Below are 16,527 nucleotides of genomic sequence, written 5' to 3'. Positions count from 1 at the left end.
TTACTTCTCTTAAGTACTTTTAACGAACATTTAAAAAAGAAGACCTATTTAAATTGGAGCCAGTTTGTCCATAGAAATTCAAGGAGATTTGTAGGAACAACATAAATACATGTGCTCGTATGTAATGATTTCATAAACTTTCCACAATAGAACACATTCTTTCTAGCCAGCTACATGTCTGATAATAATAAATTTTAATTTGGCCCTCATTAGAATTTTTGGTCATTTAGAAAGGATACCCAATACCTTTCAGTGAGCTATTGAAAAAGTATTTGCTATGCTGAGAAAAACGTAAAACAAAATGTACATACTTAAAATGCTTAGCCAAGAGAACACACTGTTCCCAAGCACGCTAGAAGCACGCTTGACGCACCAGCTTAAAAATACAATGAGGTTGTAATGTGAGATGAGGCCTGCAAACCTGGGCAGCAAATTTGCTGTGCTCACTATGTTTCCTGACTTTCCTGAGGTCCTACAGAGCCTTGTCCACAGACTGTCTGTAGCTAAGAGACGACATTAAAGAAACAGCTTGTAAATCTCTTTTAACTCCCATAGACTTCCAGCCTTCTCCACCGTCAGTCTACACTGTTGAGGTCCTATTGAACTCTTTTCTCTTGGCTACCTTGATGTTATAATCTTCCTACAGGGAAATGCAATTGGCAGTATTCAAAAATCAAATATTTAAAACATAAGCATCATTCTCGAAACAAAGTAAATTTCCCATTTTTTTTACAAATAAGATCATTATATAAGAAAATATTCGCTATGTATTCTTAAGTGAAAAAAGCAGTCAACCAAAGATATTAGCATAGTACTGTTTTGACAGATAACATATATAAAATTAGGTGTTCATAATGGGGCAAGAGTCGACTTTTTTCATTCATTGTGACTTTCTCTATTAGGAAGTTTTCAACACTGGGCATGTATAATTAAGAAACATGATAATATGTTGTGAAAACCCACATCGGCCATGGTTTGTTTCCACGGTGCCTTTGTTCTCATGCCCATGGTAGTGGGTGCCTCCCCAGGTGCTAGCAAGAGCTTCCCTCTGCTGGGTCTGTCTGAGGATAGTGGTCACATCATGCTCAAAGCATGTGTAAGGCAACTGAGGCAAAGCCAGTGATTTTGCCTTAAGTGGAATCGCAGATATATGGCTGAAGAGCACGGGTAGCACCACACCAACCACTGAACTTACTGAGTAAAACAGTGAAAAGGTTTGCTAGACCAGGCTACCAGTGGAAACACTGGGTATCTCCCTTTTCAACCAGTTGATTTCAGCCCCCAAATGACTATTGGTCTCCTTAGACTAACAGGGATGGGGTGCTCTTAAGAATCAGGTCACCTTATGTGGGTGGTGGTGATAGGGCTAGGGAGTGTGCTTGGAGGCAAGAGGCATCAGCCCTACATAAACCATGTAGAAGAGGCTCCTTGCAGAAAGAGATTCCGTTATCAGAAGACATAGGGAAGGATGTTGGACAGACAAAAATAGATACCTGCCACAGAGTAAAATGAAATAATTATTACATAGAATAGTTACAAAAATTCCATTGAAATCCTTTCATAATACCAAGCTGAATGGATTGGATTTTCACCAGCAAAGCAGCACAGTAACCTCCGTAGAGATTGGTGGGCCCTTCTGTCCAGGGCCACTCTCTGGTTTCACTCCACACTCAGGTTTTCCATGAGACAGTTGCAGTGAGCTGATGCTTTGCCTTGCAGCCCTGGAGCTGCTACAGGGGCAGGTAAGGGTAACAAATGGAGAACAAATAAAACTGTCAAAATGTGATTTTAATAGCTCTTAATGCTTTTACATAATATTATGCTGGCTAGCAAGAGCACAATAAAAAAGAGTTTTTCACACTTTTCTCCTCAAATGTCATTTAAATCTCATTAGGTAGATCTTTGTGAAATGATGGCACTGGCAATAATGATTCCTTTTTAGTTCTCCAGTCATTTTGGCCAGTGGAAGGGCCTGGGGAAAAGCATTAGTATTTGGCTGATTGGTATTAGTAGGGGCCATGAAGAATTAGTAAAAATTGTAAGACTTTTTTACCCTTCCCCCCTCAGTTGGATGGGCAAACTCAGATTTGATAGGGGTTAATTATGCCAGATTATTTTGTTTGTTTTGTCACTAGCTGGTAAATGAGAGTTGGCTTTGTCCTTAAATTGAGGTATCAAGATGTTGGGACTGCAGCTAGGGTGGGGGAATATGAAATGAGGGTGTGTGTTTGAGAGACATTTGGGCAAATAGAATGGCAAGTTGGGTATAGGAAATGATGCTACACGAGGAGTCACCTGCCATGGCTAGGACAGGGCTGCTTCTAATTTATGATATTTACTCATTGCAGTTTTGTTGTCATTTAAGCCTGAGGTCTAAAAGTTTAAGTGCCTGCCCATTAAAACAAACAAAAAAACCATCTTATTTGAATGACTGATATATCTGGGTTCTGGTTAAAATTTGGTTATTCATGTATGTATCTGAATAGGATTTCAGTTCGTTATCCATGTTGCTGTCATAAAAAATGAAATGCAGCTATTATCTGAGGAGCCTTTTAAATAAAATTTCCCTGGCTAGCTTCAGCCCCATTCCACTGTCCAACCAGAATTTTAAGTTCCAAAAGGAGTGTTGTTTTCAAAATTTTTAAATTTTTCATTTTTGTGGGGACATAGTAAGCGTATGTATATATTTATGGGGTACATGAGATATTTTGATACAGGTGTGCAATATGAACTCATTACATCATAGAGAATAGGGTATTCATCCCCTCGGGCATTTATTCTTTGTGTTACAAACAATCCAATTATACTCTTTTAGTTATTTAAAAATGTACAAATAAGTTGTTATTGACTGTAGTTACCCTGTTGTGCTATCAAATAGTAGGTCTTATTCATTCTTTCTAATTTTTTTTGTACCCATTAATGATCCCCACCTCTCCTCCAGCCTCCACTACCCTTCTCAGCCTCTAGTAACCATCCTTCTAATCTCTATGTCCATGAGTTCAATTATTTTGATTTTTAGATCCCACAAATTAGTGAAAACACGTGATGTTCCAAAGGGAGTTTTCTAGAAGGATTCCTGGCTGCCCACTTCTTCTCCACCATGTTATCCTTTTCATCTTCAGGATCTGAGCTCACCACATTCCCTGGGCTGGAGGGGTGCAAACTCTTTCATAGGTCACTTCCCACTCTCTGTCTTTGAGCTTTCTAGGCTGCAGAGCCCCTGTCTTGTGGGTCTTCCCCATTTGTTCTTCATGGCCTGGCTCTCTGGGACTGTCTTGCTGAACACTACATTTTCATTGTAGTAAAGGTAATAATAAAACAGAAAAAGGCATAGGATTCATGTAATGCCAAGAGAAAATATAATATTCTGTGCTTCTCTCCAAGACTTGCTGACTCATAATTAGGTTTAGAGCATGTCTAGAAATTAGGTGTTTTCTCGTTACTATCCGCTGTATTATATGGGAGCGGGAAGCAAATCTGAGCTTGAAAATCTATTAGGCAGCACTTTATCCATGACTCAGTAGCAACTCACCACATTTTCCACACGTTACAGATAGAATGTATGTTTTCCTATTTCCTCTGAAATACTTGTGTGGTTACCAAAGTAGAAACCTTCAAATACAGACTCTCAACTGGGTACTAAATAGAACTTTTGAGCAATGCAATAATTGCCTTTTGTACCTTCCCAGAGGAAAGCCCAAGTTAGCCCAGGCAGCACAATTCAGTTAAGCTGTGTTTTGAACAGCAGTTGTGGATCTCAGAGACTCCTTTTCTGATAGAAATGCTTTCAATAGCTTTTCTTTCCAGCTTGGTTCCCTGGATGTTTCTGAACTATGTGTCCATGGCAGGAATGGGTACATGGTAGGAACATGCTGGTCACACTTAAGTGGAAAACCCTCACACAAGAGACAAATCTCAAGCTTTTGAAATCATCAGTCCCTGGAGTAACAGTAGATTAGGGGATGACAGAAGAGGCAGGCGTTCCAGGGCAGGAGCCACCACAGGCTCTGTTTCCTTGGATTTAATGACAAAGTTCAATCTGGATTTAACCAGATCTGTGGAACTAGGCGGTAGGGTTTTGCTCTTCCTGGTGATGCCTGAGTAAGATCTGGCCTTTGGTCTATTTTCCTAACATATACCAAATAGCTCTGGCACATCAAACATCTTACTGCACAGACACTGAGCTTTCAATGTTGAGGTACAATTGCAGGCCCAGGGTGATGTTAGTGTAGATCATTTCTGTGCAGTGATCCCAAGAACGCCCTGTACACTCCAGCTTTGGCTATGGGGAAAAATTAGCATCATAGTAAATGGAAATACAATGACCTGACAGGGACCCATCCTAACAGCGGAGGAAAGGGCCTTGGTAAAGACTTGTGATAATAGGCTGTTTAATTTTGTTTGGAGAAACTGGACTTTCAACAGATGAACTTCTTTCCCCTTGGATTCATATTTGTCTAACAGAGTTGTGGTTGGGAAATGATCCAGGATTCACAAGGTCAAAAAGTGACCTGGTTCACATACTGTGGACTCCTCCTATCTCACTCCACAGCTTCCCCAGGCAGGTGGTCCGGTGGGCTGTTGGTGCATCCACACCAAAAATGGTCACCCAAGGGACATATCAACCTCTTGGGCTTGGCCCTCAGAGGTTCTGGCAGGCTCATCAAACTCAAGTCTCAATTCCAAATAATCAACTTTCCTCTTCTATGCCGCACTCTACAGCTTGAAATCATTCCAATGTGCTTGATTAATGAACATTTTGTTATAATGCATGGGGAATTAAGGCTATTAGTGAAATTTTTAAAACAATAATACACTGGATTTTAGCTTTTTTTCATGAGAAAATACATTTTCATAGGCAATCTAGTTGTAGTCTTTCTTAAAGTTATCCCAAGAGTGAAAGAATGAAGGAATGTTGAATAAACATTTTTAGCCTAATCTTTGGAACTTAAAAAAAAATTCCATTAAAAAAAAAAGAATTGTAAAGAAGAATGTCCTCTTTTCCCCTAGTGCCCTGGTTCCCTGGTGTATAAATAAGACATTTTTCCCTGCCTGAAATTCAGCCTTTGTCTTCTATTATCTGTGGTTTTGTTATTATCCACATACTTATGGATCTACATTGAAGATTATCTTAGTAGACACATAACAAGGACCTTTGTATTACCCGCTCGTTTTCCACCCACTCCTGGGTAAGCCTACTTATGCAGACTTACCTGGAACAATTTTGCTTTGTAATAACTTGCACAAAGCTCACCAGTGTCTCCATGATTAAGAAGGCAGAGTACTAGGGTGCGGCCGTGGGACTCACAATTTTATCTCTCTTGTGTTTTTCAGAAATTGAGGCAAAAGAAGCATGTGACTGGCTCCGTGCTGCCGGGTTCCCGCAATACGCTCAGTTATATGAGGGTACGTCAGCCCTTCCCTTCGCTCTTACACAGAGAATAAATCCAAAATGAACCACACGTATCCTGTGGTGTGTTTTGACTTCCAGATTTTTTTTTCTCGCCCATTTTGCTTCGCTTTCTTTTTCCCTCAGCCTTTTTGCTATGCCCAGGGGTTATCCTGATACCAATTTAGAAATGAATATCACTTCCCAGGCCCACTTTACTTTCTGCTTCCCACTACTAATTCCCATCTCTTTACCACAAACCCCAACTCGATGTTTTCCTTCCAACATTCTGCCATCAGCAGCTTTTCTGCACTTCCTTCTTTTTCTCCTTGTTTTTCCTTTACTACTCTCACTTTTCTTGAAATCACAATGAACTCACTGTTAAAAAACTTTCTAGAAGTCACAAAATTAATTATCCTGAAATTTCTGTTTAATTCTGTTTACTTTATATGAAAAATGTCAAGATATAACATGAATCAGATGTTATTCTTCCGAGTTTTAGGTAAGGTGTCTTATTGCTAGCATTATACTTCCTTTCATTGATTTTTTTTTTTTTTTTTTTTTGAGATAGAGTCTGGCTCTGCCACCCAGGCTGGAGTGCAGTGGTACAATCTCCACTCACTGCAACCTCCGCCTCCTGGGTTCAAGCAATTTCCTGCCTCAGCCTCCCAAGTAGTTGAGATTACAGGCGGGCACCACCACACCTGGCCAATTTTTATATTTTTAGTAGAGACAGGGTTTCACCACGTGGGTCAGGCTGGTCTCGAACTCCTGACCTCAAGTGATTTTCCCACCTCGGCCTCCCTAAGTGCTGAGATTACAGGCATGAGCCACCACCCAGCCTTTTCATTGATTCTTTAATTGACAGTTAATAGACATACTCATGTCCCTTATATCTAAAGTTATAACCAAAGCTTTTAACTTCTTCTCGGATTGTCCTTATCTAGTAGTGAACTAGTCAGGACCCCAACAATGAGCAAGTGGCAGGCTCAAGGCCATTTACAGAGGATTTGTTTCTAACAGTGCTTATTGCAAAGGTGCAGGCAGGACAGGGGGTGGCCACGAGGAACGGTGCACAGTGCAAGAGCCCGGGGCTTGTAGTGGCACAGCTGTCACTACCGTGAGCCCAAAGGGACAGGCCAAGGAAGAGAGTGCCAGAGCCCAGGAGGAGAGAGGAACCTCAAACCAGACTCTAGGAAGGAGCACAGCTGGCAAGAGGCAGCCTTCCATGACAAAAAATCACAAGTGTCTCCCTCCCTCCCTCACTAGCCGAGCAAGACAGCTTCACTCTGGAACCATCTGTAAGTCACTCACATGATTTTTTTTCACCAGAAGGGGAATTATGTCTGTTTCCAACTCACGCTAAGATTTAGATACCCTTAGATTTATCATGACTGGCAAGGTGTAGACAGCACAAAATACAAGATGAGATAAAGGAAAACGTGGCAAGACAATGATAGTGACCCAGCATGGTTAGATTTGGCTATGCCTTCTATTCCAATGAGCTGCAGATTGCTACCTCCATGAACGAGGTACCCAGAATTCACACCATGTTCTAAATATTGCCTGTGACCTTCAAAGCTGGCATGAATTGTCTGTTGGAGGGAAGTAGCGTTCGAATTATTCTTTTTGGATAGAATCAATTTGAGTATTTTGCTGATACTCCAGAGTGATAAAGATTTTGCTGCTAAAAAAAATTTCAGATGATAGAACTTTAGGTATTTTTGGAAATTTCCTTTTTGAAGGAAAAAAATCTGCCAAATTAAGTATTTCATGAAACCATCAAGACAGACGCCAGTGACCTACGTGTTAGGTGGATGGTGAAAGCACAAAAGCTCTTCTCTGAGGCCACATCCACCTAAGACTGTAATAAGGATGAGCTAGAAAAATGCAGGCACTTAGTGTTCAATCCTATCCAAGGTCAAGCACTTCACTATCCTCATATTTCGCACTTATATTGTACTCCTAAAAGCATTTACAGTGATAGCAATTGTTTGCTCTCTTAAACATTCCCAACAATGATGATGGGCAGTCACTGCTATTAAAATCAGTGGCTTTTACAGACCTTGAAGGTCTGAATATGTTGGTGCTCATTCAGATAAAACAAAGTACATCAACTTCTTTGTCTCTCTTTCTCAGATTCACAATTTCCCATCAACATTGTGGCTGTCAAGAATGATCATGATTTTCTTGAAAAGGACCTTGTAGAACCTCTTTGCAGGTAAACCATGCGAAGTATTTTTGTTTCTTTCCACTGTTGAGTCTGCAACAGGCATCACTATACTGAAGGGCGAGCTCAGCTATTTGGCAAGTATTCACTGAGTGCCTACCATGTGCCTGACCCACGTGCAGGTTCTAAATGTACTACTGTTAATGAGCATGATCAGTTTGTGTTTTCATGGAGCTTAAATCCTAGCAGGGGCCTTTGGACACTAGATTAGGAAAACGACAGAGAAAGGAGAGAGAGAGAGTGAGAGTGAGAAGAAGAAAGAAGGAGGGGGAAAGTTTATTTCAGAGAGTATAAATGCTATGGTCAAGCTAAAACAACATGGGGATGTAGACGGTGATTGGGGGCGTGGATGGGTCAGTGGAGGGAAGAAGCATGAGCAGGCTCAGCATGTGTGGTGAGGGAAGACTCTGAAAAACTACAAGTGTGTCAAACTTGGCTGTATTTTTTGCAAAGTCAAGTGATTATCTCCTCAAACTCGTATGTATAAACTCAAGTAATTGTAGCACCAAACTGGCCTATTTAAGCTATTTGTTTGTGATAGATAGTGTAAGGAGACAAAGATGTATATATGGATAATTTCTTCCCCTTAAAACAACATATTATCTTGTTGAAGAAACTCAGTTGAAGAAATGAGGTGTGAATACCTGAGCAAATAACAATTATAATTTGGGTAATAATAAAAGATCCAGGAGAAGCTATATTCCTGAAGAATTAAATGCTGCCTGAGAGGTGGGGTGTCTGTAGGAATTTGAAGTTTCATAACTAAAGCCCTGAAGAGAGGTCAGAGCTGAAGATAAGGATTAGTTATGGGAGATGAGTCATTTTACCAAGGCCATACAGCTAGTTTAGGGCCAAAATGACCTTAAAACCCAGTATTCCTAATGCTAAATCCAATGTTCTTTCTAGTATATTCTGCATTTGACATAAATAAGGTAGTAGTTTAAAGGGAAAGTAATGATTAGCAAAACTTATGAAGACAGGAGAGATCAACGCACATTAAATAGTGTGTAAATTACCTAATCCTAGGCTTGCTGAATCTTCAGACACGTATATACATAATATATTTTTGTGTCACAAACCAGTCACTCCGTGTTTTCTATATGAAGAGAAAATAGGTTTGTGTTAAGAAATGATCTCTGAATGTTCAAGAAAATAATACTATGGGCTTGCTTACGTGGGTGGAAGAGCAAAGAACTCTTCAAATCATAAACGACAGGACTAAGTTATTTGGACGAGAAAACAAACAAACTCAAAATGCCATTTATGAGAGCTTATGAAGTGAATGGATGATTTGGTTGTGATTCTGTAAAGGTAATGAATTGGAAAGACAATGTTTCCTCTTCTGCATGTCTAAGGTACACAGCAAGCAGGAGCAGATTCCTCCTCATAAGCATTCACTCCACTCAGAGCCATGCAGCCAGCACTTCGTCCTGAGTTTTCTCTCTCAGTTTTAACCACATATTTTTTTGCTAGTTGGCTTTTTTTAATATTTGAAAAATTATATATTATTTTTTCCCATTGAATTTTTGAAATGTTTTCATTAAGTTGAGGTATAACATATATATATGTTATATATATAATATATATGTTATATATATGTTATATATATATTATATATATATGTTATATATATTATATATATATGTTATATATATATGTTATATATATATATGTTATATATATATGTTATATATATATATGTTATATATATATATATATTTTTTTTTTTTTTTTGAGACAGAGTCTTGCTCTGTCGCCCAGGCTGGAGCGCAGTGGTGCAATCTCAGTTCACTGCAAGCTTTACCTCCTGGGTTCAAATGATTCTCTTGCCACAGCCTCTAGAGTAGCTAGGACTACAGGCATATGCCACCACACCTGGCTAATTTTTGTATTTTTAGCAGAGACAGGGTTTCACCATGTTGGCCAGGCTGGTCTCAAACTCCTCCTGGCCTCAAGTGATCTGCTCACCTCAGCTTCCCAAAGTGCTGGGATTACAGGTGTGAGCCACCGAGCCCAGCTGAGGTATAACATATTGATATGGTTTGGCTCTGTGTCCCCACCCAAATCTTATCTTGAATTGTATTCCCATAATTCCCATGTGTTATGGGAGGGACCCAGTGAGAGATAATTTGAATCATGAGGGCGGTTTCCTCCATACTGTTCTCATGGTAGTGAATATGTCTCATGAGATCTGATGGTTTTATCAGATCTTTCTGCTTTTGCATCTTCCTCATTTTCTCTTGCCACCACCATGTAAGAAGGGCCTTTTGCCTCCCGCCATGATTCTGAGGCCTCCCCAGCCATGTGGAACTGTAAGTCCAATTAAACCTCTTTTTCTTCCCAGTCTTGGGTATGTCTTTATCAGCAGTGTGAAAATGGACTAATACAATAAATTGGTACCGGGAGTGGGGTGTTGCTGAAAAGTTACCTGAAAATGTGGAAACAACTTTGGAACTGGGTATCAGGCAGAAGTTGGAAGAGTGTGGAAGGCTCAGAAGAAGACAGGAAAATGTGGGAAAGTTTGGAACCTCCTAGAAACTTGTTGATTGGCTTTGAAAAAAAATGCTGATAGTGATATGAATAATAAAGTCCAGGTTGAGGTTGTCTCAGATGGACATGAGGAACCTCTTGGGAACAGGAGTAAAGGTGACTCTTGTTATGTTTTAGCAAAGAGACTGGTGGCATTTTGCCCCTGCCCTTGAAAGGATGATTTAGGGTATCTGGCAGAAGAAATTTCTAAGCAGCAAACAGAGCATTCAAGAGGTGACTTGGGTGCTGTTAAAGGCATCCCATTTTAAAAAGGAAACAGAGCATAAAAGTTCAGAAAATTTGCAGCCTGACAATGCAGTAGAAAAGAAAAACACATTTTCTGAGGAGAAATTCAAGCTGGCTGAAGAAATTTGCGTAAGTGTCAAGGAGCCAAATGGTAATCCCCAAGACAATGGGGAAAATGTCTCCAGGACATGTCATAGGTCTTCACAGCAGTCCCTCCCATCATAGACCTGGAAGCCTAGGAGGAAAAACTGGTTTCATGGGCCAGGCCCAGGGTCCTCATCTGTTTGCAGCCTAGGCACTTGGTGCCCTGTGTCTTGGCTGCTCCAGCCGTTGCTAAAAGGAAGAGGCCAAGGTTTAGCTTGGCCCATGGTTTCAGAGGGTGCAAGCCCCAAACCTTGGTAGCTTCCACATGGTGTTGAGCCTGCAGGTGCATAGAAGTCAAGAGTTGAGGTTTGGGAACCTCCACCTAGATTGCGGAAGATGTATGGAAACACCTGGATGCCCAGGCAAAAGTTTGCTGCAGGGGTGGGGTTCTCCTGGAGAACCTCTGCTAGGGCAATGCAGAAGGGAAATGTGGGGTTGGAGCCCCCACAGAGTCCCTACTGGGGCACTGCCTAGTGGAGCTTTGAGAAGAGGGCCACCCTCCTCCAGACCCCAGAATGGTAGATCCACCGACAGCTTGCACTGTGCAACTGGAAAAGCCACAGACACTCAATGCCAGCCCATAAAAGCCAGGAGGGGGGCTATACCCTGCAAAGCCATAGGGGTGGAGCTGCCCAAGACTATGAGAACCTGCTTCTTGCATCAGGGTGACCTGGATGTGAGACATGGAGTCAAAGGAGATCATTTTGGAGCTTTAGAATTTGACTCCCCCACTGGATTTTGGACTTGCATGGTCCCTGTAACCCCTTTGTTTTGGCCAATTTCTCCCATTTGGAATGGGTATATTTACCCAATACCTGTACTCCCTTTGTATCTAGGAAGTAACTGGCTTGCTTTTGATTTTACAGGCTCATAGGCAGAAGGGACTTGCCTTGTCTCATATGAGACTTTGGACTATGGACTTTTGGGTTAATGCTGAAATGAGTTAAGACTTTGGGGGACTGTTGGGAAGGCATGATTGGTTTTGAAATGTGAGGACATGAGATTTGGAGGAGCAAGAGGTGGAATGATATGGTTTGGCTGTGTCCCCACCCAAATCTCATCTTGAATTGTATTACCATAATCGCCACATGTTATAGGAGGGACCTGGTGGGAGATAATTTGAATCATGGGGGGCAGTTTCCCCCATACTGTTCTTGTGGTAGTGTATAAGTCTCACAAGATCTGATGGTTTTATCAGGGGTTTCCGCTTTTGCATCTTCCTTATTTTCTCTTGTCACCACCATGTAAGAAGGGCCTTTATCCTCCCACCATGATCCTGAGGCCTTCCCACACATGTGGAACTGGACTACGTCCAATTAAACCTCTTTTTCTTCCCAGTCTCGGGTATGTCTTTATCAGCAGTGTGAAAATGGACTAATACATATATATATAAAGTAAAATTGACTATTTTCGGTGAATAGGTCTTTGAGCTTTGACAAATGCCTCCAAGTTGTTATAACCACCACCACACTCAACATATAGAGCAGACCAGGTGTTGTGGCTCATGCCTGTAATCCCAGCACTTTGGGAGGCTGAGGTGGGTGGATGTCTTGGGCCCAGGAGTTTGAGACCAGCCTGGGCAACAAAGTGAGACACCATTCCTACCAAAAATACAAAAATTAGCTGGGCATGGTGGCACACATCTGTAGTTCCAGCTACCTGGCGGGCTGAGATGGGAGGATCACTTGAGCCCAAGAGGCAGAGGTTGCAGTGAGCCAAGGTTGTGCCGCTGCACTCCAGCCTAGGTAATAGAGCAGGACTCTGTCTCAAAAAAAAAAAAAAAAAAAGATATAAAACAGTTTCCTCACTCCCCAAATTTCCCTATTCCTCTTGTCAGCAGCTTCTACTCCTACTCCCAAACTCTAGCAAACCACTGATTTGTTTTTTGTACCTATAGTTTTGCTAAAATATCATACAAATGAAATCAAACATCATGTAGCCTTTTTAGTATGGCTTCTTTCACTTGTTATAAAATAATAAAAATTCATTTATGTTGCTATGTGTTTTAATAGTTCATTGCTTTCTATTTCTGAATAGTCTTGCATTGTGTGGATGTCCTACGGTTGTTTATCCATTCGCCAGTTGAAGAACATTTGGTTGTTGCCAGTTTGGGTGATTATAAACCCACTCTAAACATTCATATTCAAGTTTTTATATGAGCATTTAAGTTTTCATTTCTTTGATGTAAAATCCTAGGAATGGGATCGTGGGCTCTATATGATAAGTTTATTTTAACTTTATAATTAACCACCAAATTTTTCCAAAGTGAAATATTATCTTGTACTGCCATTGACAATGTATGAGAGTCCTTACTGCTCCACATCTTTGTTAGTACTTAGTATTGTCAGTTTTTGTTTTGCTTTTAGACATTTTAATAGATGTCTGGTATTAACTCATTTGCACTCTCTTAATGACTAATAACGTTGAATATGTGCTTATTTACCATCCATACATCTTCTTTTATAAAATATCTATTCAACTCTTTTGACCATTTTTAACTGTATTGTTTTTCTTATTGTTGAGTTTTGAGAGTTTGGATATGTCCTAGATATGAGTCCTTTGTCAGAAATGTGTTTTGTAAATATTTTCTGCCAGGCTGTAGCTTGCATTTTCAGTCTCTTAACAGTGTCTTTCACAGAACAAAAGTTTTTAATTTTTCTGAAGTCCAATTTTACCTATTTTTATTTATGCTTTTAATGTCATATCTAAGAAATCTTTGCCTAACATAGGGTCACAACTATTTACCCTATGTTTTCTTCTGGAAGTTTCATAGGTTTGTGTTTTATATTTAGGCCTATGATCCATTTTTAGTTCATTTTTATAGAAAGAACAAGGTGTGAGTCAAGATTTACTTTTTGTATATCAATGTCCAATCATTTCAGATCAATATTGAAAAGACTATACTGTCTTTACTGAATTGCCTTTGACCATGTATGTATAAGTCGATTTCTAGACTCTCTATTCTGCCCCCATTTATCTATGTGTCTGTTCTTTCATCAATGTGACACTGTCCTGATTACTTAGGTAAGTCCTGGAATGCAATATTCTGAGTTCTTTAACTTTGTTCTTCTTTGTCTGCTTTGGCTATTCTAGTGCCTCTGACTTTCCATATACATTTTACAAACAGTTTATTGATATTTATTTTAAAAATCCTAAAGGGGTTTTGATTTGGATTTGTGGAATCTCTGTATCAGTTTGTTCAGAATTGATATCTCAACAATATTTAGTCTTTGTGTTAATAAACACAGTATATGTCTCTATTTAGGTCTCCTTTGATTTTTTCAAGAGTGCTTGTAGTTTTAAGCATATGAGTGGTTCACATTGATAGTATCTAAGAATTTCATGTTGGTGGTGTTACTGTAAATGACACAGTGTTTTAACGTTTGTCTTCAGTTGCCCATTGCTAGTATACAAATTTGTATATTGTCTTTGTATCCTGCAATCTTTCTAAAACTCACTCATGAGTTCTAGTAGCTTTGTAGTAGTTTCCTGAAGATTTTATGTCTAAAATGTTAAGGAAAAAAATACATTTTAAACCAAGAATAAAAATTCTATTGCATATTTTAAAATCAGGATTGGAAGGACAAAGATTGTCTCTGATTATGCAGTTCTATTTACAGGATGATATAGGTAGCTTAGCGGGCCAAGCTTTGAATCTCAAACATGTGGATGTTGAATCCTTATCCACTTGCTGCTGCGTGTGATCTGAGATGCCTTGACTATGTTATGGGCTTTTTCATCAAAGTCTATGCTTTAGCAACAGAAAGCGTCTTCCAGACATATCATAGGGATGAGCAAGTACAATTCATGTGAAATCATTCAGAGATATAAAGTTCAGGAAAATAATACTAGTGTCGTCCAGAAAAATCAGGAAGTCTTCTCTTGTAGAGCACATGACCTGTCATGATATAGCCCGTAGCAGGATTCGTCCATACATACCCCCAAAGGCATTACCACATCACCGTGGAATAAGGCTGCAATGCTAGACACCACAGTGCTCCTGATAAGGGCCCGGCTTGTATAAAAATGGTTAGAGTGGCAGGAAGTTGTTATAACTGGAATAATTCTTATGGCAGCTATGTCTCCAAAAATATTACGAAGCAAGAAAAACATTTGGCTGGAGGTGTGCGAACTGAGATTCTCGGGGCGTAGGAGCTGTGTGTAGAACAGAGTCCAAAGGAGTAGTCATACCCGGGGTGGATCAAAGGAAGAAGCAGAGGAGGTAGACAGATGGAGGTGGCTTGGCTACAAAGAAGTGTGGAGTTTCTTTCCCTTCCTCTTGAGATCCACCAAGACACAGATTTCCAGCTTTGCAAAAGCAGAAAGCAGGCAGAAGGAAGATCTCCAGTCCGCGGGGAATGGCAGCACTTTTAAAACTTTGAGATTGATGAGTGGTTAATTAGACCCTCAGCCACTCCTATGGTAAGTCATGATGGATGCCAAGACAGCAGTAAGGGGTTGTGATTTTCTTGGTTTTCTTCCTTGTGCACCAAAGACACAGAGATGGAGCTGGTCTCTTGTTTTATTTTTAAAGCTTTGTGGGCTCTACATTTCATGTATGTATTTGAAATGCTGAGCTAGTGCAGATCATAAACCTAATCACAGCCGGAGGGCAGGCAGCTTCTGCCAGGTAGGCAGATGAAGACGGGAGAGTCAAAGAGCTCCCGCAAGTGTTAGCCATGACGAGAATTCCACTCACCTTTGGTATTCTGCAAGCATCTCTCCTGAGTAGATAGATAGTGAATGCCCTAGGTCCCAATTTACTCTTGAAGAGTTGTTAAGCAGTGTTACCTTTTTTGATTGGTTTGGAAATATGTATTGTACTAAGGATATGTCTGGCAGGGAGGACCAAGGCCTGGCTCTGAGGCTCTGAATATGTAAATGTGTAGCTTTCTCTTGCTCTCTCTCTCTCTCTCTTTCTCTCTAGCTCTCATTTTAGGCCCCAGAAACTAGACACATTTGCTGTCTTTGCAGAAGGTGTGACCTCCAGAATGACAACCATGTCTCACTGTTGCTTCAGCAAGGCTGCATAGTAGACACTCCATAAATGTTTGTCCCTGCAAGTCAGGAAAGTGCACTTTTTATTATTGTAACAGACACAATTGTAATTGTATTCTGATGTTTTTTATTGAATTCTTAATTGAAAATTATTTTCTCCTGTAAGTCATGAGAAGCTACTTGGAAATCTAAGTACCTAGGTGAGCTCATTGAAACTGTAACTTTATCAGAATGTAGGGATAGCCAAGGTGTTAAAATAGTTTACAGAGTTTGTAACCTTTAGGACAAATTGCAGTAAACCAAAGCTCCTGAATGAACTATTTTGAAGGAGAAGTACTATGTTAAACTTGCATTTTGGTTTGCAGTATTTGCTCAGGCTGCTGACATACAGCCCTGATGCTCAAGATGATCTCTGAATTTCTTTTTTTGTTTGTTTGTTTTTAGACAGAGTCTCACTCTGTCACCCAGGCTGGAGTGCAGTGGTGCAATCTCAGCTCACTACAACCTCCACCTCACAAGTTCAAGCAATTCTACTGCCTCAGCCTCCCAACTATCTGGGATTACAGGCACCCACCACCACACCCAGCTACATTTTTTGTATTTTTATTAGAGATGGGGTTTCTCCATGTTGACCAGGCTGGTTTCGAACTCGTGACCTCAAGTGATTCACCCAACTCGGCCTCACAAAATGCTAGGATTACAGGCGTGAGCAACCATGCCTGGCCATCTCTGAATTTCCAATTTAATGTTAGGCCAGTAAGCCGTTTGCATAATTTGTGTTTTTTAATAAATACTAATTAATTATAGCACATGCAAAACAAGGGCATTCACCTTGTTTGATAGAGCTAAGGAATCGGTTAGGATTATACAGTATACGGATCATTGCCGTTAGTATTTAAAAGGATAATAAATAATGATTTTCACATGGGGCAGGGGTGGGGATTGGAAGGTAGCGTTGACAAAAATGGTATCTACAATTTATCTATACATA

At 40.2% G+C, this 16,527-nt stretch overlaps 1 protein-coding gene across 11 annotated transcripts in view; it reads left to right on the top strand.

The window, feature by feature from the left end:
- Positions 1 to 16,527, top strand: part of STARD13 (StAR related lipid transfer domain containing 13) — a 575,282-nt gene that overhangs the window by 502,042 nt on the left and 56,713 nt on the right. For 7 of the 11 annotated variants that reach the window (XM_054665173.2, XM_009426855.5, XM_009426854.5 and 4 more), the window contains 2 exons: positions 5,335 to 5,406; positions 7,529 to 7,610. The exons of 1 other annotated variant lie outside the window; for it this stretch is intronic. In XM_054665173.2, the coding sequence (XP_054521148.2) occupies positions 5,335 to 5,406; positions 7,529 to 7,610 (154 nt within the window). Of the gene's footprint in view, positions 1 to 5,334; positions 5,407 to 6,412; positions 6,691 to 7,528; positions 7,611 to 9,363; positions 14,961 to 16,527 lie in introns of those variants that run through there. 3 more of the 11 variants (XM_016925161.4, XM_009426857.5, XM_009426860.5) reach the window with 3 other exon arrangements.

This window comes from Pan troglodytes, chromosome 14, assembly GCF_028858775.2.
Source record: "Pan troglodytes isolate AG18354 chromosome 14, NHGRI_mPanTro3-v2.0_pri, whole genome shotgun sequence".
In the NCBI taxonomy this organism is placed as follows: Eukaryota; Metazoa; Chordata; class Mammalia; order Primates; family Hominidae; genus Pan; species Pan troglodytes.
This window is presented reverse-complemented; position numbering and strand designations above follow the sequence as displayed.